General features: G+C 32.5%; 1 protein-coding gene and 2 long non-coding RNA genes across 6 annotated transcripts in view; 1 reads left to right on the top strand and 2 right to left on the bottom strand.

The window, feature by feature from the left end:
- Positions 1 to 1272: 1272 nt before the first annotated feature.
- On the top strand, positions 1273 to 4330 carry LOC127868022 (uncharacterized). Its single transcript, XR_008043854.1, has 3 exons — positions 1273 to 1529; positions 2011 to 2196; positions 2903 to 4330. It is a non-coding gene; the product is annotated as an uncharacterized LOC127868022 (long non-coding RNA).
- Positions 4331 to 4413: 83 nt separating this feature from the next.
- On the bottom strand, positions 4414 to 8018 carry LOC127868021 (uncharacterized). Of its 3 annotated transcripts, none has more exons than XR_008043851.1 (4): positions 7963 to 8018; positions 6642 to 6721; positions 6003 to 6224; positions 4414 to 5513 (listed from the first exon to the last, which is right to left on the bottom strand). It is a non-coding gene; the product is annotated as an uncharacterized LOC127868021 (long non-coding RNA). The 3 variants fall into 3 exon arrangements; XR_008043853.1 differs by having other exon boundaries at positions 4414 to 5560; XR_008043852.1 differs by having other exon boundaries at positions 7931 to 7967.
- A 17964-nt stretch (positions 8019 to 25982) lies between these two features.
- Positions 25983 to 26716, bottom strand: part of LOC127868019 (chitotriosidase-1-like) — a 33096-nt gene continuing 32362 nt past the window's right edge. For both annotated transcript variants that reach the window (XM_052409575.1, XM_052409576.1), the window contains exon 12: positions 25983 to 26344. In XM_052409575.1, the coding sequence (XP_052265535.1) occupies positions 26160 to 26344 (185 nt within the window). In that variant the 3' untranslated portion in view covers positions 25983 to 26159. The remainder of the gene's footprint in view (positions 26345 to 26716) is intronic.

Below are 26716 nucleotides of genomic sequence, written 5' to 3' on the forward strand. Positions count from 1 at the left end.
TAAGATTACGCTATTTAGTAGGAATGGCATTAAGTATATTAAGTAACAATCGAATTCGCAGGTGGATGTAGATTATTTTATTCTGAAATCAAAAACAAGAAATGGATACAGGAATGTAACGGGCAAATTGTGTTGTACATTATAGTTTATCCTCTTTTTTAGGCTCTAGATTTCCAAAAATAAATTGATCTTCTAAATTATTTTATTATAAGATCGGCATATGCAAAAACAATTACGTATATTGATACTTAATCGGGCACGATAAGTATACAGAAGCGAAAATAAGTGAATATGATGGCGAAATAGGATAAAAGAAGAGAATAACGTTTAATGGTGCATCATTCAGAGCATGAAACGTACATTCTGAAAAGTTCATTCTAGATCAACAAATCATTGATCCATTCAGCACGTAGTAAACCTCTACTGGACGAGTTTATGCATGTTAACGTCACGTTATAATGTTAGAACTATGATTTTGCCCTGGATGACATTTATGTTATCTTTAAGCGATACGATTTGTATATCATTTTATACAGAGGGCATGTGTACACGAATCTAGTTTTGTGACACCAGTCGGCTCCTAATCGTACACATATTTTTTTCATATTTTGTAGATATTTATATGTTGTGTCTCATAAATAAATAAGCGCACACAAAGATAAGAGCACATGCAAGATTGTAATTGCAGTCCCAAAACAAATTACATTATTTTTTTTAATTTATAATTGAATACTAGTATTATCGAAACAGAATATTATTTTTATTTTGGCAATCCATTATATCTTTCTGTATAATTCGCTTGTTGGATGCAATGTCGTCAATAAACAATTCGAAACATATTTTTATCTCATTTGTACAATGTCTATCAAAATTCGTGTAACCTGTAGCATTCTGCCTTTACGATGAGAATGGTGTGATTTCCAAATTCCAAAAGACAGTCAGACGTCAACATTATTTTAAAAATCGAATTATTTTGGAAAGTCAAGTAGACACTACAAAATAAGAACATCAATAGGCCGCTGGCTTCAAGTCCTTATTCGTTGCCGTCAACCCTTCCATTACATTAAAGGGGCTTGTTCACACTTTGATAAATTGACAAAATTGAAAAAAAATTGTTTCGGATTTGCAAATTTTCATTGTAGTTATGATATTTGCTTTAAAAAAAAATACCAAATTGTTTCCATGCTCTAAAATTTCCATTAAATGCAACTTTTGACGTTTTGAAAACCTGAAAATTATAAAGCGTCTCAGACGCGAAATCAGTTATTTTTAGTCAGAAATTGTGAATGGGATCCCAACTAGTATACCAGAATGCAGCCTGCGCATGCGCGCTGCGCTTATCCGCTTTTGGTTTACAAACAATGCATCTCATTTCTGTGATCGAAAATATAAAAAAAGAGAAACAAAAGCCGGAGCCAGCGACATCGCTCGAATTTATTCAATCTTGGCGACAAGACTGAGTGTTTGCAGAACCATAGGAGTATCGTTGGAAGAGACAAAGACAGGGTAATGGCTTAAACACACGAATTGTAAGTCATATTTTAGAAGCTACGTTTAGTTTTTGGCAAGTGTTGCCTGTTTACAAAGGAATTTTAGCAAAAGTTTGGATAGGTATTTAGTTTTATTGTATGGATATTTTACTCTGCAACGAAACCAGATACGCACTGATAACATAATGTGTTCATTGCGCGTTTTAAAATAAGCCTTTATGCCCCTATGCCAAGATGTTCGTATCAATTTAATGAATTCGTTATAACTTATAAGGAACACTCCAACACGAGTCAAATAAAGCATGAAATTAATGATAAATGATGAATTATGAATGATTTATTTATTCGGTATATATTATATTATAAAATATACTGGTATGCAAATGTATATGTTATATTATGTAATCAATTATCATGATATGATTATACAGTTTATTCCCTGATTTTAACATCAATTTTGTTTTTTCTTTAAATTGATATGTGATCAATTTTATAATCTAATACAAACCTTCTTTTTAAGGTATTTAGGAAGACGTGCCGGCCAAACTATTGCAAGTTTGACTGTTCAGCATAATGTTAGAACAACAAACTCTTCACCTATGCACGGTCATCAGCCCCCGCCAGGTCCTGGCCTGTCATTTGTGTCACAAGGAAGTACCACACCTGGTCATGTGTCAGGAATTGGAGAGATAACAGCTTACTTAGAGTATGCAAACAACCCTGTCTTAGCATATTTTAATTGATAAAATAATATATTTATATTCAATAAGATTCTATGTGCTTCCTAAAGTTCATTGGTAATATAATTGCTTTATCATTTTTTTACCAGAAACTTTTTATGTTATGAAAACCAGAGGATATCCGATAGCTGGTTTGTTTTCTGAACCGTTCAGATAACTTGCATGGTGATTGGTCATGAAATTATTTCAATACCATTCTCCTCCAATCTCTAGTTGTACAGTAATTGTCAGTTAGTGACTCAAGTATGATAACTTCATCATATAATAAGCTCATACTGGTGAATCAAGAAGCCAAGAAAAGTATTGGTAGGTTCATAAGTTTATACTGGTGAATCAAGTAGCCCAGAAAAGTATTGATAGGTTCATAAGTTAATGCTGGTGAATCAAGTAGCCCAGAAAAGTATTGGTAGGTTCATAAGTTAATACTGGTGAATCAAGTAGCCCAGAAAAGTATTGGTAGGTTCATAAGTTAATACTGGTGAATCAAGTAGCCCAGAAAAGTATTGGTAGGTTCATAAGTTAATTCTGGTGAATCAAGTAGCCCAAAAAAGTATTGGTATGTTACCTGATTGGCATGATATGAATAAAATAATGTTTAAAATAGCAAGCAAATTTCATGATAAGTTTTAGTGTACATTTCAAAATTACAAATATGCTTATATGTTATTTCAGAGTAAATTGAAGGCAGCCAACAATTGGACGGTGGTGCCAATCAATGAAAAGAAGGGATACACGTACACTGAGTACACAGAGATCATCAAGGAAAAAACCCTTCGATCAAAGTTCCTTTTTGATTCAGCTTATCCAAAGCTGATTGCCTCTACAATTGCCCCTTATATATCCACCTGCGGCTAATGAGGAGCTGCAATATCCAATAGGTCAAGGCCAAGCAACCCGGAAACAATATGAAGATTTACTCATACAAATTGGTACATGGTGTATGTAACTATGTTGTTTTAAATAACTTCAACATACCATTATTATGAATTAAAAAATTGACAAAGCTGAAATCAATGATAACTGATTATGGGTAGGAACATGTTGTGTGAATTTGGCAGCATGGTTTTATAGTATGTATACCATTGAGTATAAAAGTGCATGTGTGACCCTTGCTGTTTTTTCAGTCAGAAGATGACTTTAGTATTTGAAATGATGCTTGAATTTATTTGTGTAATATGAAGGCGTGACCAAATGTGTGACATTATGGTCGACTGTCCTGTCATCATCATGGTGATAAAATGTGATTTTAATAAGTGAACTGCTTATAAACATAGGGCAGAAATATCATTGATAAAATACTGATGAACATAGCATACAAGTGCCCTGAAATGCCATGAGAATATGTATTTGAGTTTTAAGTGTGTACGGTATTGTGAATTTTGTTAATTGTTTTGTTATAAAAATATAGGAACCAAAGTATTCAATCATAGATTACTCTGAAAAAGAAGAATAAGTAAAAAACTTGTCTGGCAAATAACTACATAAACAATGGGCCAAGTTCCAGATTTTTTTGTCACAAGTCAAGACTATTAACAGAAATTGTTGACTCTTATAGGTGTTATGTATCATGATTTGTGTTAAGTTTTTTATGGGAGACCCATGATCAAACATGGTGAATTAATTGTTTTGTTATTAAAATAGAGGATCCAAAGTATTTGATCATAGGTCACTCTGAAACAGAAGAATTTGTGAAAACCTTGTCTGGCAAATAGCTAAATAAACACTGGGCTCAGCATTTTCCTGATTTTTTGTCACAAGTAAAGACTATGAAAAGGAATTATTGACTCTTTTAGGTATAAGCTACCATAGTCAATGTTGAGTGCGTGCTGCACACCACATTTGTTTATGTTCCATTAACAATGACATCAAAGCACAATGCTATATATAGATTATGTATTGTTTTCCATTGTTTATCAGTCTATAAACAACCATTTATTGTAATAGCCTTGCATAAACTGTCATTAAGATGATAAAGTGCTGTTTATCCATAAATAAAAAAATTGGTGGAATTCAGAAATAATTTGATCTGTCAAATGTTGAAAGTTGGAAACATTTATTCAAAATGTTATCAATTATAGTTTTGTTTCATGAATATAGAGTATTATGTTTTGTGTTCATTATGTTATGGATTTTGTTGTTTTGTTTTAAAATGTTTTAATAAATAACATGAAGAAATAAGAAGCTAGTTTGTTCAATTTTGATTTATTATTACATGTATATTACACAGCAAAACATTACTGCAAGAATGTTAAGTGAACACCTTATTATAATACATGTTGAGTTCAACACTGAACAAAAGAATATGCATCAATTAAAAACGACTCATAATACATTATTATATGAAACTGCATCATGATTCAAAAGTTAAAGAGCATATAGACAGCTAAAACCTAAATAGGTGAGCCTTGCCCTGGGAAAATGGGGCTTAATGCATGTGCGTAAATTGTCGTACGAGATTAACATGTGCTGATCATACCAATCAGGCAGACAATTGCTGCTTTATTGTATTTTTTGTTGAAAGGGAGAGAAAATCCAGATAAGGCGGAAAGTGTTGCCCCTGATTAGCCTGTGCAGTCTGCACAGCCTAATCTTGGACAACCTTAAGTACATGCATTAAACCCCCTTTTCCAAGAGCGAGGCTCAAATATTTATTAAATGATTGATTAAGTCGTCCACATAACATCTTTTAAGAAACGTTCAGTAAAACATGTTTATTTGATGACAGGCACGGCAAAATCAGTAGTAAATTCATAGTATTAATTTGTGTTACATTATAATACTTACATATTGTTGCTGGTTATAAATGTGGAAAAAGTTTGAATATGCATTGCTGAAATACATGTTAATTTTCTAAGAACTGCCCCTTTTATTTAAGGAATACTGTATGTATGCCCCTGTAATATTTCTGACAAAAGAACAAGATAAATAAATAATGATTAATAGAACAGTAAACTTGGTTTTCATTTTGTATACAAAGGATAATTATGTTCTTATTATTTACACTATATTGAAAGAAATAAGATTACATCATTTAATAAAGAATGCATTACTGAAGCTTCAAATTTAAAACAACCGTTTATCCACTTAAATGTTGCAAGCATTCTTAAACAACAAGACTAAAAAAGCTGTTAACAATAATTTTATTAACTACTTCCTTTCAAAAAAAAGGCAGGTACAGTTTTGTTGTCGTCCCGTTAAAGGTGTTCATGTATCCAAAGGATGTACTGTGATCAATCTGTGTCCTCCACATCTTCAGTGCCAACACGTTGTTCCGAAACGTTTCCTGGATAAGGAGGGTGAGAGGATCAGTCACCACTTTTAACCCTTTTTCTGAAAAATATGAACACATAAAAAACTCAAAACCCCTTGCTAAATCTATATATATATATATATATATATATATATATTAGCTGTTATTGTCCAACTTTTAAGATGCAGGAACATAATGGCCACTGTTTCGACAGTAAATGAGTTAAATTTTCTACACTTTTAATTTTAAGCTGAGACAATTACATGAGTAGTTTTACGTGTTCTATATTCATATTACAAGCAACAATATTTGATAAAGATAAAATGCATTACTAATTCGGTTAAACAGGCCCACAGACAAATAAAATATTTGATATAGATAAAATGCATTAATAATTCCGTTAAACAGTCCACAGAAAAATAACATATTTGAAATAGATAAAGTGCATTATTAATTCTGTTAAACAGGCCCACAGAAAAATAAACATGAAAAATGGGTCATATTCAACAACAGTAAAGATACTGGTCTCTGGCTTGTACAGTATTGTCAGGCCATGCCACAACAAAGCTCGTCTTCATCATGTTCTACCAAATGGACAATTCTTGCAAACACATCATCATGGTTAGCTTGAGGATGGTCCCAGCTGGGCCAGGACAGGCTGTCAGTGATAACTGTTGACTGTCTGGCAGCAATTTCCTTCAACAGCTCCTATGCTTCCGTATAAGTAAGGTGGTCTATGATATCCTTGAAAAGACATTTCTGCATTTAACAATAAATGTTTTTAACATAAAGCTAAGAATTTGACACAAGATGTAGCTACATGTACATATAGAATTTTTTATTTTTCATGACACCATTTTTTAACATTCCTGTCAGATTTTTTTGTAAAATTTCAATATTCACCTAGTGTAGTGTAGGATCATTTTTTAAATTCTTTGCTCATGTAGCAACACAGTTTTACATACAAAGACTTTGTTTTATATATCAACAATTAGTGCGTTGAGCTGTGTTTTTTCTGTTTCCATTCAAGAATATTGTGAAATGACATAAAAAAAATTAATGAAATCTCAACTTGCCTGAATATCTGAAAACATTATCTACAAATTATTTCAATATTCTCAAATGAAATCAACAGAAAAAAATGCAGCTAAATAAGTATACCTTTTCTGTTTCTTGTACCAAAGTGACAAAATCCAGTGATCCCTTCTTCATAAACTTCTTGGTTTAATTATGGTTGTATCCTATTGAAAAAGTAAATACACAATTTAAACCACTTTTTAAAACTATTTATGGTCTCTATTAAAAAAGTGAGTTGTAAATATGTGGTATTATTATCTAATAAGTTTTCTTCAACATTCAGGAAATCAAATCTTGAGGATATTCAAAACAATTGAAAAAAGAGGAATATCCAGAATATTCTTGGCTTTTACAAATATAATGATACATGCATTTCAGATGACCTGTATTTGATTTATTCAAAATACAATGTACTGTTGAAATACACATTTATCAAAATATATACGTGCTTTGCTAAATTAACAAAGAATATAAAGATAAAATACTTTAAATAAAGAAACAATAAGATGCACGAAAATAAATTGGGGCGAGTTGTCTCTTGGTTGGAGCGAGTGACCATATCTTTGATGCGAGTTTGTTTTGGGGCAAGTTGGTATTGGGGCGAGTTGTCTGGCGCCAGATACATGCATTTGATGCCATGAATTACTAAACTGTGTTACTATTTTCAAAAATATTTTGGTTATTCAGTTTATTTATAAAATAGCTGTGCAGAAGAAACTGATATAAATACATTAACCCTTTGCGTGCTGGGAAATTTGTCATCTGCTAAATGTCATCCGCTGAATTTCTAAAATTAGCCATTTCTTCGATTTTTTTTCAAAGAATACTATCAGAATAGCAAACAGTTTGGATCCTGATGAGACGCCACGTTCTGTGGCGTCTCATCTGGAACCAACCTGTTTGCAAAGGCCTTCAAAATTTGGTTCCAGCGCTTAAAGGGTTAACTATGAGTTTTGGGTTTAAATTAATAAACTACCAGTACCATTCAAATGCATTTTAGTTAATAATAAATGTCGTTGTCATATAACACACAATAATGAATATGTCAATAAATGCACAGCATCTTGAATTGCCTGCCAACAAATAATGTTGTCACTGTCAGTTATGAGGAAAGAAAAAGATACTGTGCTGTTTAAATGATCTCAGTACTCCAAGGCTAATGATAAATTTAATTTATTTGCGCGAATACTAAAGTTAATTCTGTATTCAACTTGGCTTTTAATTTTAGTCTCTGTCTGTAACTCAAGTGTAAACGAGAGAATCAGTATTAACGCGTTCTGTGATGTATATGCATATACTTATGTAACGAAAACGAATCATTTGATCAGTTATACTATTTTAATCTACTTTTATAAAAAGAAAATCATACGCACTATTGAGTTTTACAATAAAAAACATATTTTACCTTCTCTTCCATGTTTGACAATACAGATTCCGCCATATTTGTTGTTGTTGTTGTTGTCACAATGCGTGTTTATATTTAAATTTACATTTAAAATCTATATTTAGTCGGGGAAAAAACCGATCCAAGGGTCAGTGGTTCGAGCCTTGGTGCGGCTTACTTTTTTCTTTCTTATTTTAACTTTATTTTTGTTTTATACTGGAGCACGTTATTTGCGATGTTTAAATTTATGAATTTAAAGCATTAAATGAAAAACTTCAAAAAATGCAATTTAAGAGTGAACAAGCCCCTTTAAGCTAGGTCAGTTTTCGTCAAATGTCGGTAAACCCATTAATGTACATCAACTTTGTAACAAAGGTCAGAACCAGTTTATGTGTCTAGACATTTCAAAACTACAAGCCACAGTTAACATATTTCTGGAAACCATAACAAACCATAAAAAGTTTAGTTGAGAATATGGTTCACATAAATTGTTCGTTATGTTTGTTTTAATACATCTAAGAAAAGAAACCATCATGGTATTACATTTTTTATTTCGTCAGATGATACAATGATGATAGTTATATCGCATTTTAGGACAACAAATCATGACAATTATTTCGTGGGACTCGGCTATGGCTATATCCTCCATGAGATGTTCGTAGACACAGGAATGACGTTCTGATGTTGAGCAATTTCTGTCATCGTTAATTTCGTGATTGGTATATTGCATTGTAATTTCGGAAGTACAACCGCACTCGTTAAACATAAACATTAAACAACAATCGAAACAGGATATCTTTTATTATCATAATTCCTTAAAATTATAATTCTGTTTACAATTGTGATATATTACCAGCATTTGTCATCCTATAATCGGAAGGTATGTCATAAGTCGTGCTACTTTATCCTTACCACCTGTCCTAAATAATGTAATTTTGTGGACAATAATAATGAAATAATCATGTATTTTTCATCAGATGGCAAACCATATAATACATGTCTGTGTCACATTGTTGAGTGTCATCGTGCATTAATCGTCTGAAAACTGTGTGACATATACCATCGGGATACATGTAAACAAAAGTTAGTTTAAAAAATGGTCTTATTCTACCGACAACAAAAATTACACACAACTAAAAAAAGGCCGTCTTTATCAGGATTTTGATAACAACGATTAAAATTATATCGCTGTGACAAAAATACATACCATTGCGAACACCTCGAAATAAAGTATTTTACGTGTCATCTGTGTTAATAAAAAATAACTACACTCTTTTAAATTGCATTCAACGGATAAAATATACATTGACAAATTTGTATATTAAATTCAAGGTCACATGACTTCTCCTGCGGTACATTCTGCACATCAAGTCTGTTGACTCGTTGTTACATTCTAAGGATTTTAGACGGTAACCGTTCAGCTTGGCTAAGACGTAGACGATGTGTGTGCACACGTTGGGGTATACATCATCTAGACATAATTTGCCTTCATTAGGGCGATACTGATCCATTTGGTCTCGTAACATACGCGTTGCTTTAAGGCTTGAGCATCAACCGTACACAACTGTGTATTTGTATTTGGTACTTTTGCAATACAAATGAAATTTTTGTATTAACTTTTTTTTGTTTGATGTTTTAATATCGTCCAATAAAATAAATCAATAAACACATCATATTCATGTTTTATGTAAACGGTACAGCTTAAGAGCTGGACAATGAGAGGTTTATGCTATATGTAACCGCTTGTAAATGTGCTTTATATACATTTGGTATATTCCTTATTTTTTATACGAATTTATATTCTCTGTTTTCACAGTTTACATGTAATGCAATTTAGGACGAAGAGTAGACAGTTTTTAATTACAATGTTCAGTAATATAACAATGTTTCACTATCATACTGTCGTATATTTTGAACGTAACGTGTCATGTTCTTAAAACATAATTGCTTTATACCGTCTATTGTTTTAGTTTAATGTATCAAAATAATCGCATGCGTTTCTTTTTTATTTCCTTGTTAAACATTTCATCATCAAAGCGTTTGCTGTTTTCATGTATACGTGATCATATTTATAATTAACAGTATAAACAATAAATCAAGAGTATTGTTTTGCAAATAAACGTTCCTCTATTGAATGATTGTATCATTGATATGTCAAAAAACGGACTGTTGATGTAATCGATAAATCGAGCAACAGTTTGATACATGCCGTGTTTTATACGCAATATAACTATTACCTTCTCTTTAGATGAGAGTATTTGCACGCTTACCTCATTGTAAAGCGTTCTTATCTCGGTTGGCAGAGAGTTTGACAAAGCCAAGGATCACGATTTGTGCAGGAATTATGTAAAAAAAAAATCATTCCGTTCATTCTTCCCTTAGTTATGATTCAAATAGGGTAGTTGTCGGTTACTCGCATAATGATGTCAACTTAGAAAACGTAAACCAGCTCAACATTCAAAAGTATGAGTTGGTCAACTGACTGCCGTGATAAACTTAAATACTGTACAAACAAATGCAACTAAACAAAAAATAATAATAACATTATTACGTTTTTCCTTGTTCCTAGCGCGGTGTAATGTACTTCCAGCATGCAATTATAAATTGTTTCTTCACTTGAAGTATGTGTTCAAAATATGGTTATAAATAGAAACATTAGTTAAATAATATTAAAAAATCGAAGTTTATATATTAGAAGTTAAGCACATTATCACTCAACAGGAACGCTAAACAAAACAGTTATTGTTATGTTAAAATACCACTTTCATACTAGAGCATTTAATGGATTCATACCATGTTTGTCACAAACGATTTGGTTCACATAGTACAAGAAATAATTAAAATTTATGCTAGCATCAACAGATATTACCATTTTTCCTCTAACAATTAACAATTGAATTCGTGTTGCAATTCTTTACACTTATGACAAGGCATGTCATTGACTTCTTAAATGATTAATCAGAGAGATAAATTAAGCACTAAACTGCATTCATTACCTTAGACTATCAGCAGCTGTCATGAGGCAGCTTCTATTAATATTGCGCAGTGTAATAGAAGTGACATTTGTGAAACAAAAAAAAAACATTCCGATTAATTCTAGTCACTTTAATCATCGACTGAAGGTTGCTGTCGATAATAGCATTCGGAGATCAAATAAAAGAAATATATCCAGTGATATATGGGCAAATTATGTTGTACATTCAGCTTAAAATATGTGCTCTTGTTACACTATTGTTTGATAAAAATATATCGGTAAATGCAGAAATATTCATTTCTATGTATTATTACAGGAAAATATGTACGTAAACCAAACATAAGTGACATGGTAAAAATGAAGTTGAAAGAGGAGCTTATTATGTTTGATGGTGCCTCATTTCATCTTTTAACGTCCAGCTTGAAGGGAAAGAACCTTCAAGATAAACAAATCAAATATCTATAAGCTAGTATTTTACCTTTTCTGGGCGAATGTCAGCGTCAAGAATTAATCTTACAATTTACCCGTTTCTCTGGGTGATCGGTTGTTACGTTTACGAGATAAGCTGTCTTTGTTATTGTATACGGGAGGAAGCATATTTTTGTACAGTTTTGTGTCACCAATCGGCTCATAAACAAACACACACACATATATATATATATTTATTTATTTCCATAGATATTCATGTTGTTGGTTACATTAAGGAGCACGGAACTTCATTGCAGATCCAAACATATTACTTTCTGACAGAGTGTGTCATGTGTATAAGTACTCAAAACTATGTTTGAATGAAACAAATCTGAAAATAGATTGATAGTTTCATTGTGGCACGACCCGTGATGTCTTTATTTATATTTTGCATGTTGGACATAATGTCGTCAATAAACAATGCGAGAAATGGTTTACTCCATTCTTAAGCATTCTGCATTAACCGTGCGTATGGTAAGAGTGCAAAATCCAAAAGACAATAAAACATCATCAATAAAAATTAAATTATAATTGATGGAAAAATAGACCCTGAAAACTAATAACATTATTTAGGCCAAAGGCTTCATGGGCTTATCCGTCGCCGTTGAGTTCGGTAAGTTTTTGTAATATGTCGGTCAAACCATAAAATCACATCAACTGTGAAATACATATCAGTACTAGGTTATGTGAATAGACCTTCCAAAACTGTTAACAACTAACAACTCAGACAACCGCAGCCGACAAGAAAAAAACGATTTTAAGTTGTGAAGCTTGTCCACATACCTTCTTCGTTAGTTATATTTGTGAAGATACATATAGGAAAACAAAACGTTGTGTAATTGCCATTTTCATTTTGTTTTTGATTTACTGTGTCGGTACTTTTTGCTTTGAATTTACATCATATCATCATGCCGAGGTAACGCTTAACTAAACTGTGTTGCTTTGGTGATAATCGAATCATTATTTAATGTGTGGTTAAACAAAAAAATTGTGGCTACGCCACTCATTGATTTGTGTACATAACCACTTGTTGAATTATGTATCGAAATCAACAATTATTATATATTACACTTTTTGATATGTTGAAGTTATACTAAAATGGCATCAGTAAGGAATCCTTGTGTGTCAAATGCAACAATCGTAAGTAGATAAATGCGGTGAATATTATAAGAGCATATACATAATTATTATATTTTTCAAATGATTAGTACAAACCTTAAAGCCCAGGGCCGAAGTGATCTGAGATATTCAATTGTATGCCCATTTTTCAGATGTTTCATCAAAATTATGATTGAAAGAAAACAATATTACAAATAATTTAATAGAATCACGTTTAAATACATTGCTTTAAAACTTACTGAATGTGCTTTTGTCCTGAATAAATTATTTCGCCATTGCAAACCGTTAAATACTGCGTAACATTTGTCAGTAAAGAATCAAACACTATATGGTTTATGGAAATCATTATTTACTGAAAACAAAAACATAAATATCGATTCCAATCTTCATTAATGACTTAAGAAAAAGCGTTAATATTAACAACAGGCATACCAGTAATTTACCTTGGCTGTTGAATTGGCCTCAGACGTTTATAATCGCAAAGGAGCGAAATTATATAACATATATTATTCAAAATAGAACATTAACAAGCCGTCCATGACCAAACTTTACAGTATGCAGATACAAACAGAGCGCTAATTTCCAGAATTTGTCACTCTGATACCACTTTATGTTTAATAATTCCTGTAATTATTCAAGTAACATAGCTTGAATACATTTAGGATTGGTATGGATTGTTGGAGTGGGTTCCTTGTTGTCTTGTTTCTCAGCTCTGGTTGCCGACGTTGTTGTAGTAGCAAGATTGTTGTTTGCAAATGCTGTGGACGCTTAGTATTGAATATCGAAGACATAATGTGTGACATGTTGCCGACACGTGACAAATCTCTGCATTATACGTAGAATGCTTTGGAAATAATAAACAAGTTTTGTTGTACAGATCACGTTAAGGGAAAGCCGAACGCCTACGTTTCAATGTAAATACAATTTTATCTACCTCAATTAAATGTTAAATATTGTTATAAACATGGATTAAACATAAAACTGGAAATAAAAAGATAGTGTTAAAAGTGGTCCATTTCTAAAATTTGGAACTTCTTCTATCGCATGTTCATAAAATTATGAAATCGAATGAAATCACTGAAGAATTACAAGCACTTGCTGTATTGCAGTTCACTTGCTCTATAGGTGTAGTAAAAGATGAATTATTATTATTGAAATTGTGAAAAGTTCCGGGTGTGTAGTCCAAACATTCGATGTATATAGTGTCAACAAATATGTTGACATGCGAGTCGCAGTGATGTGGTGGATATGGTTTCCGCCTAGCGATCGGGAGGTCACGGGTTCGATCCCCGTCGTGGGGGCGTTCTTTAGAGTTCCCTCATAGACACCAAGTACTGGTTCAAGTCCCAGAAAACGGACTTTAAATCGCTTAAAATAAGCCTTAGGCTTTCTATGCAATCGAGCTAAAATAAATAGGTTTAAAATAGCAAACATGCTACTGTGAGTCAAAAGCATATAACAGGCATTTATCTGTTGAGGATTAGAGTCCACGTGGTCGGGGAAGACACAGTACAGGGTGGCGTCGTTACGGAATGGCAGTTGGTAAGAGGGGCCAATTTTGCCGCGGAGATGTAGTACTTGGAACAGGAAGTGGGACTCGGTCCGCCTGCACTCGGTAGTCAAACTCCAAATGCGAACCAATTCGCTGCAAGACAGACGTCCAAGATGGACCTCGCTGATGTGACATTAATTGAAAGAAAACCCTTTTTAAAGCGGTGGAATAGAACATTCTTCTTTTAATTGATTAAAGTCACCCGAAATATTGTATTGATAGGCCGCTGATGTGAAGATCCGGTAGGGGGAGCGAAAGCTCTGATCGGCAACGATGAATTTAAGTGAAGCAAACTGTATTAAAAAACGGTGCAAGATAAATGTAACACAATTATTAATGTTGATAGAGTAATTCAATGAAACAAAATAATGTAAAACAGAGAAACAACCGGTTATGCGCCATCTCAACGAAAAACACATGCTTATTAACATCAATCAAAACCTAAAGTGTAGGTCAGTTAAACAAACTATTACTATGTCATCATTTGAAACCAATACATTATAACGAGAGAACTATTGCCCCAGTTTTGCTTTTCATCATTAAAATGCTGTTTGTATGTTTGAGTGCTTTCTGAAAGTCAACCAATCGTTGAATTGTGTAAGTTCATTGAAATTACAACTGGTAACTAGCAAATACCCTTGTAAGACAATGAAGCAAACGAGTTTCAACGCCAAAAACATGGTATTATGACAGTTATTATTATTGTCTACTTTAAATGAAGAGTCTTTGACGCCCGTTGTCAAAAGAAATGCACATGATCAATGTTGATGCAAAAATAATCAATTAGTTGTTTTTAAACATGATTGTATTGTTTTATGCAGCAGTTTTACTAATACTACAAAAACGATATCATGGTATGGTTATACACATGTTTAGACGATCATTCATTTAAGCAACCAATGGCTGTTGGGTATTCAAATATTTATGGTATTACAGATGGTGCGAAAGATGTTGCTTAATTGTTGTTAATTAGCACGTTGGTATTGTTATAAGGGGAGGAGCTTGCGCTGGGTAAGGACGATTATTGTATTGCAATTTCATAAATTTTAGTAGAACATACCAAGCGTGTATTAATTGACCCTGAAGCTGTTGTAACTGTTGTACGAAGAAATTTCACGTTAAACCCTCGGTAATGCAAAGATGTAGATTATGCAATTTTAAACTTGTCAATAAGCATATTTGAAAGCAATAAAAACTGAGGATGCAACACGCAAGTAAACAATCATTTTAAATTTGTGATACCCTTTAATCCAATAAATACACATTGGACACCCTCAAAGGCAATAGCGTAGATTTTTTTAAATCGTATTAACAACAACATGCTATCTATTTAAACATGACAACTACATGCTAAACAAACATGCATTTAGCAATGCACAATGCCCCGCAAAAAAGGACAAAGAGCTTGTGCAGTATACAACATTTAACAAGTTTTCACGTAATCCAGACGGCTAAATGCGATGTATGTATTCTATAGTTAAATATAGTTAGCAAATGTTGATTAATTAAAGTGATAATCAGTTCTTAAAATCATGTAATTATATGACTTGTTGTCCCTCCGTATGACAAGGCACTTGATTGAGTTGAATAGATTGGGGGTTGAATGCAACGTGTTCAAATCATTGTAGAACGATAATTAATGGATTGCACACCGGTGTTTTGTTAATAATTTATCCACATGGCATACTTTCGTGACACCTCCATGAACTGTTTTAATCAAACTGTTCACAAATATGGTCTTTCATCAAAACATTCGCAAGAAAAAGTTTACCAACGACTTGACATTTAAAATCAGGATGATAAAATGTACATAGGATCATCGAAAGGTACATGGATTACAATTTAAAAAGTTTACTTGCAGAGATATATAACATGTAAACTACATGTATTTCATCAGGACATATATTTAGCATGTAAGGCAGTTGTTTATATTATCATTGGTTTCCTTAAAACCACGATTCATTTTTAACATCTTAACATGAAGTACTACAGTAAAACAGGGAAATCAATAACAGACCGAAGTACTTTAAATCCAATGTTTATATTTTAGTATGAGAGAAAAATACATGTAGAGCAGCAAATGACACTAGTAGAATCAATTTTAATCTTCCTGTACCGTTACATGTTTTATTCTTTGATTTACGGTCTGTCAAGAGGAGGGTAACATCGTGCCGCCTCCCGTGTAGAGCGAAGGTCGTTACGCAATTCATATCGCTTAAAGTTTGTAAAAAAAATGTATACAGCAACAGTACATGGTTCAAAATGTAAATATGATTTATCCTCATGTAAGATCAAATAACAACAATTAAACTGAACTTGTTCGTTTCAATGCCTATAGATTTCTATAAGAAAATTCATATTTTGCTACTTAGCAAATCCACCACTAGCTCATTCAATATAAGACACTATAGTGCAAAACAAGCAATAATCAAACAACTTTGAAACTGTAAATGCACATATTCCATTTTTGTAAGCCTTTTTTTAAAACACTTTTGCCCTTAAGTATATTAGCTTTGCATAAGCATCACTTTCCGATGTTAATTCTTTTCATTTTCACTTACATGCAGTTACACGAAAACGTGACTTACAGAAATCTGTAGGTTTCCAAACAATATTTTACGTGTGTCTGCATCGGGAAAATTGACCTTAATCTAATGTCCTCCTTGCATTTATTTGAACAAATTATTTCGTCAGGTAAGCGTGATGATAGTTATTTCGTTTCAGGACAAAAAAAATCTCATTTCATTTGAGTCCACTTAGGTCATATCCTTAACGCGATGTTCGCAAAATCAGCAACGGTTTTCTGGTGTGGAGTACTTTGTGTCATCATTAATTTCGTAATTTGTATAATTCATTGTTATTTCAGACATACTGACGCTCTCGTTTCACATAAACATTCAGAAACAATTGAAACAGGATTTCTTTTAATATGATATATATATATATATGTTACAATGTCAACAATTGTAATATGTTTCCCGCTATTGTCAAACATGTAATCATACAACGGAAGGTATGTCATACGTCGTGTCTAAGTTGTCGTTACCTCCTGTGCTAGATTAGGTTATTGTAGTGTCAAATAATAAGGTCTTAATCATCAGATGACAAATAATATACTACATGTCTGTGTCACATTGTTTTGTGTCATCGCGTATAAATCGTTCTCAAAACTATTTGCAATTCACAAGCGGGATGAATTTATGACATAAATAAGCTGAGAAAATGGTCATATGTCTAGGACAAAAAAGTAACACACAACTTAAATAGCCATATTTTTCACGAACTGTAGAACAATTGCTATTAAAACTAAACAATTTATATTTAAATACCATTTTTACAGTTGTAACATTCTTATTAAAAAATAAATTACCCTTTTAAAATCCATTCGACGGATGTAATACCAATGTAATATCGAACACATTTAATATTTTATTTATGGTAACATAGCTTTTCTTGGGGTCACATTCTGCGCAATATGTTGACTCGTCATTCCACTCGGTCTTCAGACGGTTCCCAGTCAGTTTGGCTTAGACGCAGACGATATGTGCAAATAATCGAATTCATATTATCTGCAAATATTTGCCATCATTAGTGCATAAAGTAGCATACGCGGAGGCGTTAGGCTAAACATTCATCTTTTTAAAACGTTTTATTTACTTTAGGGGTTTGTTCGTGTCCAATGCAAATGCAACGTTTGTTTTCAGTCGAAAACAAGTTTGATGTTTTAGGTGGTAATCTTATGCAATAAAATCGATCAATAAACACATAATATTAATGACGTATGCATATTATAAATCTTTAGAGTTGAACTATGTTAGGTTAATGAATAATATAACAGTCGGAATAGGTTTATGTTGCATATAACAGTTGTTATAATACTCGATTAAGTTATCGACATTATGTATTATTTTTTCCACGGGTATTTTTACATGCAATTACAGAACAGTATTCAGTGGTTCATGAGAATTATAGGTTATTAATCAATGTGTCAATCGAAAATTGACGTATATTTTGAACGTGCAGTGTCATTTACTGAATTGGTAAAAACGAAAGCAGAATTGTGTTATACTTCATATTGTTTTAGTTGCTTCAGTGTATGGAAAATATCGAATTTAACATCAACTAATTCAAGCTTATTATCATCCGGCGGTGATATACATATCTGGTTTTATATAAAGCCTTACTGGCAAACACTCCGAAGGCACGAACAGCAATCGAATTAATTATTTTTATTAATAGCGCACGTATTTAATGTATCCGGTGCTAGTCACAAACGTTTAGTACACAAGAGCAATTATTTAAATGTACACTTGGGGAATTTTCTAACGCATCACTTTTCATTATTGAATTTCTCAGTAATGAGTAAAGATATTAATTATTTTTTTTATAAACGATCAGTTGACTACATTCTCTGCAAGCTCAAGTTAAAATCATTCATCCATGACGATTGGACGCTTTAGCACGTGGGTAGGTGTGGTTCCATATTTTTGCACGTGGAAAGGTTGAAACGCGATTTAATTCTAATTTTATTATTTTTATTTAGGTGGGTTCGTACACAAGAAAAACATAAAATTCATTTACAAAACAATATAGCTCGTATGAATATTAAGGAGCGCAAACGCGCACTTTGCATTGTACAGGCTACCTTTCCCACTTGCTAAAAGAGTCCGATCGTCACGGATGAATGATTTTATCGTTAGCTTGCACATATTGTAGTCAAATGATCACATGTGCAATTAAAAAAAAAAAATTACTCATTATTGAGATATGAAAGTTTTAAAAGTGTTGCATTAGAAAAATCACCAAGTGTGGTAAAAGGCGATAAACATGTTATTCCAATTTAATTTCAATTTCATAATTCTAGGTAAGTTTGTACACAAGAAAAACATTACAATAATTAAAGAAAAACAATAGGCTCGATTGGCATGTTGCAAGCCTGTCAGTTATTTAGACGTGTAAGTTTATGCGTTTTACTTTAACGTTGTACGAGTTTGCGAATTTGACTTTTTAAGTGACTTTTTTAATTTGTTAAGTTTTATATATTCTGTTGTTTTTCAATTTCAATTAAATTTTCAGGAATCATATATGTGTTGAATTATTCTTGGTCCAAATTTCAACTAAAGCCGTTCAAAAGTGAGGGAGCTATTATGTATAATTTTGATATGATTAAGTGATGCGTTAGAAAGTCTCCAAGTGTATGCACAAAATAACTGACATTGCAACTTTGCATCCATCGATTACCAATTGAACTCGTCTCTGCAATACGTAACGATTATAACACGGCACGTCATAGAGTGCTTTAGGGATGTATCAGAGAGTGAGAGAGAGAGATATTAAGCACTAATTGGGCTATATTATGGCAAGCGGTTCGACGCATAATCCCAAGAAACTAGGTTTCTCATGAGAACCTAGGTTCTCGCTTGAAGATTGCACATTGCTTCAAGAACCCAAGTTTTCAAATGAGAACCTAGGTTCTCATTTGAAAACCAAGTTCTCGTGAGAACTTAGGTTATCATTTGAAAACCTAGGTTCTCATGAGAACCTAGGTTCTCATGAAAAACCTAGTTTCTTGGGATTATGCGTCGAACTGCTTGCCATATCCGTGATTTTCATTTGGGAACCATAGGTTCTCTGAGAACCTAGGTTTTCAGAAAACCTAGGTTTTCAGAATTACGCATCGGACGGCGTAAACTTGCTCGTTTGGAATACGGGACACATATTATTCATGGCGCAGGATCAATGGGGTTCACATATGATTACACAAGGGATGGACAGAATGAAAACACTCCGTTAAGAACTTTAATTTTGCAGATATCTCAAGTTATTGAAATATGTTTGCAAAGTCTTAAGTGCATAAGTTTTTCTTGCAGTGTTGCCGATATCTTACGATTGAATAATACATTATTACACATTATCAATAGAGATAAAACTTGTATTTATACCATAATGATTGCTTACTACATGTATATCACAGACATACTTAAAATAGAAAACTGTACCGTACAGTCGTTTGAGGCCCAAACAAGGGAACTGAATATCTGAAACTCATTTAATGCTGTAACAATGTATTATGTAACGATTGATCTGAATTTGTTTAAATTTTTAGTCTCAAAATAATATTTACAATTAAAGATGAATTTCATAAACAGTTTAATTTCTTATTAACGTGTTCAGACCAATGTCGACCGATTACTTTACTAATTTCATTCCTCAAGAAGTTTCCTACAAGTTTCGTAGAATATTACTGAGCATTGTGTGAACATCTTTCAAAAAATGTTTTTGGGGAGTAACATTCACGGTTTCACGCCTATTTCTTATCATTTTACACATATGCCGCCAGCGTGTACCAAGCAATAGGAAACAACTGGAGATTAATTATGGCAAGCGGTTCGACGCATAATCCCAAGAAACTAGGTTTCTCGTGAGAACCTAGGTTCTCATGAGAAACTAGGTTTATGAAATCCCAAGAAAGCAGGTTTTCATGAGAACCTAGGTTTTCATGAGAACCTAGGTTCTCATGAGAAACTAGGTTTATGAAATCTCAAGAAACCAGGTTTCTCATGAGAACCTAGGTTCTCATGGTTCTCATATTTGAAAACCTTAGTTTACGCTTGAGAACCTAGGTTCTCATGAGAAACTAGGGTTTTCGTGAGAACCTAGGTTCTCATAGACACATATAACTTAGGTTCTCATGAGAACCTAGGTTCTCACTCTGAGAACTTAAGTTCTCGTTTGGTATCCTTGGTTTTCACAAGAACCTAGGTTCTCATTTGAAAACCTAGGTTCTCATGAGAACCTAGGTTCTCATGAGAAACCTAGTTTCTTGGGATTATGCGTCGAACCGCTTGCCATACTATATTATCTTTGACTATCAAAAGCTGTCATGAGACAGCCACTTATAAGATTATGCTATTTAGTAGGAATGGCATTAAGTATCTTAAGTAACCATCGAATTCGCAGTTGGATGTAGATTATTTTATTCTGAAATCATATACAAGAAATGGATACAGGAATGTAACGGGCAAATTATGTTGTACATTATAGTTTATCCTTATTTTAAGGCTCTAGATTTCCAAAAATAAATTGATCTTCTAAATTATTTTTATCATAAGATCCGCATATGCAGAAACAATTATGTATATTGATATCTAATCGTGCCCGATAAGCATACAGAAGCGAAAATAAGTGAATATGATCGCGAAATGGGATAGAAGAAGAGAATAACGTTTAATGGTGCATCATTTAGAGCATGAAACGTACAGTCTGAAAAGTACATTCTAGATGGACAAATCATGGATCCATTCAGCACGTAGTAAACTTCTATTGAACGAGTTTATGAATGTTAACGTCACGTTATAATTTTAGAACTATGATTTTGCCCTGGATGACATTTATGTTATCTTTAAGCGATAAGATTTGTATATTATTGTATATAGAGGGCATGTATACACGAATCTAGTTTTGGAACACCAGTCGGCTGCTTTTCGTACACATATTTATAAATATTTTGTAGATATTTATATTTTGCGTCTCATAAATAAAGAAGCGCAAACAAACGTAAGCGTACATGCCATATTGTCACTGTAGTTCTAAAACAAAATAACTTTCTTACATAGTGTTTCATTCGTATAATTATTTAAATTATGTTTGAATACTAGTATTATCAAAGCAGAACATGAATATCATTTTGGCAATCCATTATATCTTTTCTGTATTACGCATATTGGACGTAATGTTGTAAATAAATAACTCGAAACATATTTCATCCCATTCGTACAATTTATTCCGAATTCGTGTAACCTGTAGCATTGTGCCTTTACGATGAGAATGGTAAGAGTTTCAAATTCCAAAAGACAGTAAGACATCAACAGTATTTGAAAAATGGAATTATATTGGTAAGTCAAGTAGACCCTGCAAAATAAGAACAATAATAGGCTGCTGGCTTCAAGTCTGTATTCGTTGCCGTCGACCCTTCCATGACCTTGAGCTAGGTCAGTTTTCGTCAAATGTCGGTAAACCCATAAATGTACATCAACTAAGTAACAAAGGTCATACCCAGTTTATCTGATTAGACCTACAAAAACTACTAGCCACACAAGTTCACATATTTCAGGCAACCAAAACGAACCATAAAATTTTTTTAGTTGAGAATATTGTTAACATACATTGTTCGTTACATTTGTTTTAATACTACTAAGAAAAGAAACCATTACAATGTAACAATTTTTATTTGCTTTTTAGCAACAACGCTTGTTTACATGTGTTATGTAGAACAGACAACAAGATATGTTTAATATGTCTAATCATATAATTTCGTGACCAATGACACATGTTCACGGTATCGGCACTTGTTGCTTTGTTCTCAATATCGTAATGTTAGTGTATTAAACGCTTGAATATCAATTGTGTAATGCAAAACTGGATGACGTCTTAGTGCATCACATTTTCTTACCCAACATATGCATACGTTAGCGCCACGTGTTTATTGTGTTGTTGTTGTTTTTTTACTTCTGCGTATATACGCATTTAATACATTGTCATTTTATGTCTTTATATTTTAACAATGTCAACACTTTTAATAATTTAGCATACTTTGATTTTTCAATAATATCTCGTTTATTTATAAACCCATTGCTTAAGAAGTAACTTGGGCTGCTATGGGGATCCTACAGAATAAACAGGAATTTGGCAGGAGTCTTAACATTTAGGATAATTATTATAATATAATATATATTTGAATAAGCATATTTAAATAATTTGAAGGAACGAAAATGTTGCGTTATAATGTGAGTTGCAATGTGCATTTTAAGAAAACACATATTTACATATCTGAAAAAGTCGAAGTGACGCACCATATTAATATGCTATATTTCAAAAAGAATTTCGTTAAAAAAATCAAAGTTATCTATTAAAGTGATATTATTTTATTTTATTTTTTTATTCAATATCATACATACAATGTAAACATGTATATGATCATACAACATAGTGATTGTACAAAGCAATAAAGTTCAGACATGTTATACAAGATATGCTAATATATATATATTTTTTAAAGAGAATAGAAAAGAACAACAGAGGAATAGTTATGAAAAATGATGAGTTGTATAAAGTCGGAAGAAAGCATACTGGACTTGTGTGTTTTGTTTTATATTCACAATGATCTTGTCAGATTGAAAAAAAATAAACAAAACTATTTTAGAAAGATAAACTAACATTAGAGTGAAATGTATAAAAGTGGACAAAACATTATGAGAATTTAATCCGATTCCATTTTTGTTCAAAGATTTGTAATGTGTCATTACTGAGGGCTATTCTTTCTCAATCTGGATTTTTAGTTTAAGACTATGGACAAAACAATTAAAATTTGGTACTTGTTTTTTGTACTTCATGTTTAAGATAAAATATTTCATCAATATAACCATAAAATTCACAATATTATTACCGTCTAGTGATTTCAATGAGTTAATTCCGTTTAGTTGCTGTTGTTCAAGAAATGATATTAATTGATTCCAAATAGGCTGGATGTGTTTGCACTCCCAAAAAAGATGTTCTATAGTTTCAATGTTTTCACTGCAGAAGTCACACAGATTTGAGTTAGCTAATTTGCATTTAAAGAGATATTTATTTGTAGCTATAATTCTATGGATGTATTTATATTGAAAATTTCTCAGTGTGCTTTCAATGGTTGCTTTATATGGCATGGTAAATATGTGTTTCCAATTAAGTTCATTTTCTACAAAAAGGTCTTGCCATTTATTTTGGATTTTGGAGTTTTCTGTAGGGTTTTTAATTTGTAGTGTATAAAATATTTTATTTGTTTTGTTTTTTCTTCCAAGTATGTTTTCTACAAATGTTGTTTGAGTACATGGTGTATTATTTGTATTGATTTCAGATTTAATATGTATGGGTATGCTTTTGATTAGTGTGTAGTACTTCAGAAAATTATTTGAAGGTATTCCGTATATGTAGCATATATTATCAAAAGAGTAGAAATCCTTAATTCTGTAGTCATATAATTGGTCGACATATTTAATGCTTCGTTCAAACCAATCTTTATAGAAAAACGTCTTATTGTTTGAAGTTATGTCTTTATTGTTCCATAAAATTGTTTTACTGCTGTTTTGGGTTTCTAAGTTATGAGCGACATCACTCCACGCTGATAGAACATCAGACAGAAATATGTTTTCGTTTGCAATTTCATGTAAGATAGTATTGCTGATGTTACATTCAAAGAGTAAGGAGTCACCATATTTTTTAAGGATTTTTTGGTAGAATAATTAAAAGTGATATTATGGGCATCTAACACTATATAGGTGTCCATTTGAATATCAACCGTACTTTCGTTTCGACAACTGACGACAGAAATGATTCGATGTACGATGTGAGTCTAAATGTAGTTTTCATTCAGATTCGTTCATACGACACAAAGACACAATTTTGTTTTACGGATCATTTCGGCTTAGAGGACTGGGTGAGTCATGTACAATATCAAAAATAATATATATTTTTTATAAAAAACTGGTAGCAAGATGATTAGTAGATAATTGGTCAGTTACCACATTTTAACTAATTATTTTGACCTGTTATTCTCTTCAGCTCAATTCAACAGTGAAAAAGCCCATAATTAAGATTCACATCGTACATGCATGATATGCATACTGGCGATTTCGACTGTACATAAAATATATGTATACTAAGTTGTTATCACATTTTACATAAATTCATAAATATTTGACAAAATCGTGCATACCCACTTTAATACTTGTTGTCGTAAAAGCATAAATGAGATATATTAGCGTTGACCAGGTTGAAATATAACCTATAAAAAAATCATGTCCAGGGTAACGAACTCGTATATATGATTTAAAAAAATGAACAGCTGTAAACCATTGATGCTTAGGCCGTGTTAATAAACAATAACCGAAACAGATATTAAATAAAAGCAGTTTTTTTAACGAAAAATTGATTTGGGAATTCCGAAAGCAATAATTTAAATGCCATTGGAAATTTGTCAAAAGCAGTCATTAACAACAGAACTTTTAAGACTGAGAAAACAGTGCCATAGTATAAAAAGTAGTGTATATATTGACAAAGAGGTTCCATTTGATTTTAAAACGGATTGCATAGTAAAGAGACATTATATGCGATGCATCTTTATTATTAAATGAAGCAAGGAAATGTTTTTGGCATTAAATCTTTAATTATAACTTTAAAACGATTATGACACGAAACAACTTATAGCTTTTTATATCTCACAACGTCGCTGTTGTTAAATTAACGGTTATTCATTCCCGCTGTATGACAAGTATTAAAATAGTAAAGCCGAAAACTATGCATTGAATTCATGTTTTAGATTGTAAGTCCGAAAATAAATAAGCTGAAATATGTTTACCAAGTATGCTTTCTGTTCGCCACTAGTTTACACACATCAGCCTTCTTATGAACAAGTTCTACCGTGTTGCTAGCTGGGCCGCCGTAAGCAATTTGATGTCAAAAAAGCAATATTTTCATTCAGCTGAATTTTTACAAAGCGGGATTGCTTTTATCGATTGATTATGGCATTAATGACATTTAATGTACCGAAAAATGTTTGCATGTCATGCGGGTGGCATATTTAATACTATATTTTCGATGAAAGATTATATCTTTTTTTTCATACAAACGACAGTCAGAGTATTATAAAACACATTTTTACCATCTTACATACCATCCGTATTGTATAAGATATTCTAGGATGAATGGGTGAATCGATCTTAAATTTTGGACGCTTACGCCTCACAAACAGGTCCGGGATAAGTCATATTTTAGAGGATTTTCAGATACTTTACATCGTAAACGACTGTTCGATATCAAAATATTACAACCGTTTATTTTGGTGATGATATGACATCTATTGTAAAACAATAAATTCAAAGACATTTCGAGGACTCTTATTTATAAATGTTTTATTTGATAACTTTATATTTTTCAGTACAATTAATCGACTAATTTTCGTATAAATGTTACACAAATCATTTCAAATCAACATCAAAACAGCCAATTCAACTCATTGATTGTTGTGAAGCCATGACTTATTGCGTTCACATCATATTGCCGAATGCTTTATGGGCAGTTGTGCACGTTGGCGATCCAGTCGCAGCCTTGCAGCACTGTGCTGAAATAGGTTCCGGACGGACAAGGCTCGTGGTAGGAGATCTCGAAGGAGCACTGGTAGAACTTTGAGCAGTCTACGGGATCCTTGTAGAAGCCGTCCTGCTTGCCCTTGCAGAAATCCGTCGGGTTAACCGCTGGAAAACAAAACGACGAGTGTGGTGTATGTGTGTATATCAGAGTTTATTTTCAGGTCCTACTAGCCTCTTCACGAGGTCTTTGTAGCCCGACTTTGCGACGAATGTGGTATGTGCCCATTGACTATTTATATGCTTTTCATGGACAATAAAAGGACAGTGTAATAGGCAAACATCAAATGTATATGTGATTTATGCTTATATGTTATAAAGAAATTTATTATTCAGACCGTTAGGAATCAAAGTTGTTTATGTATCCAAAATGTTTCTTTGCCTAAACGGTCTATATTGTTTTCAACAACATCAATAGGTACAAAAGAGAAATCAGATAAACTGCAATCATTGTGAGAAGATCAAAAATGTGTAGCAACA

This window comes from Dreissena polymorpha, chromosome 2 (assembly GCF_020536995.1).
Source record: "Dreissena polymorpha isolate Duluth1 chromosome 2, UMN_Dpol_1.0, whole genome shotgun sequence".
Taxonomy (NCBI): domain Eukaryota; kingdom Metazoa; phylum Mollusca; class Bivalvia; order Myida; family Dreissenidae; genus Dreissena; species Dreissena polymorpha.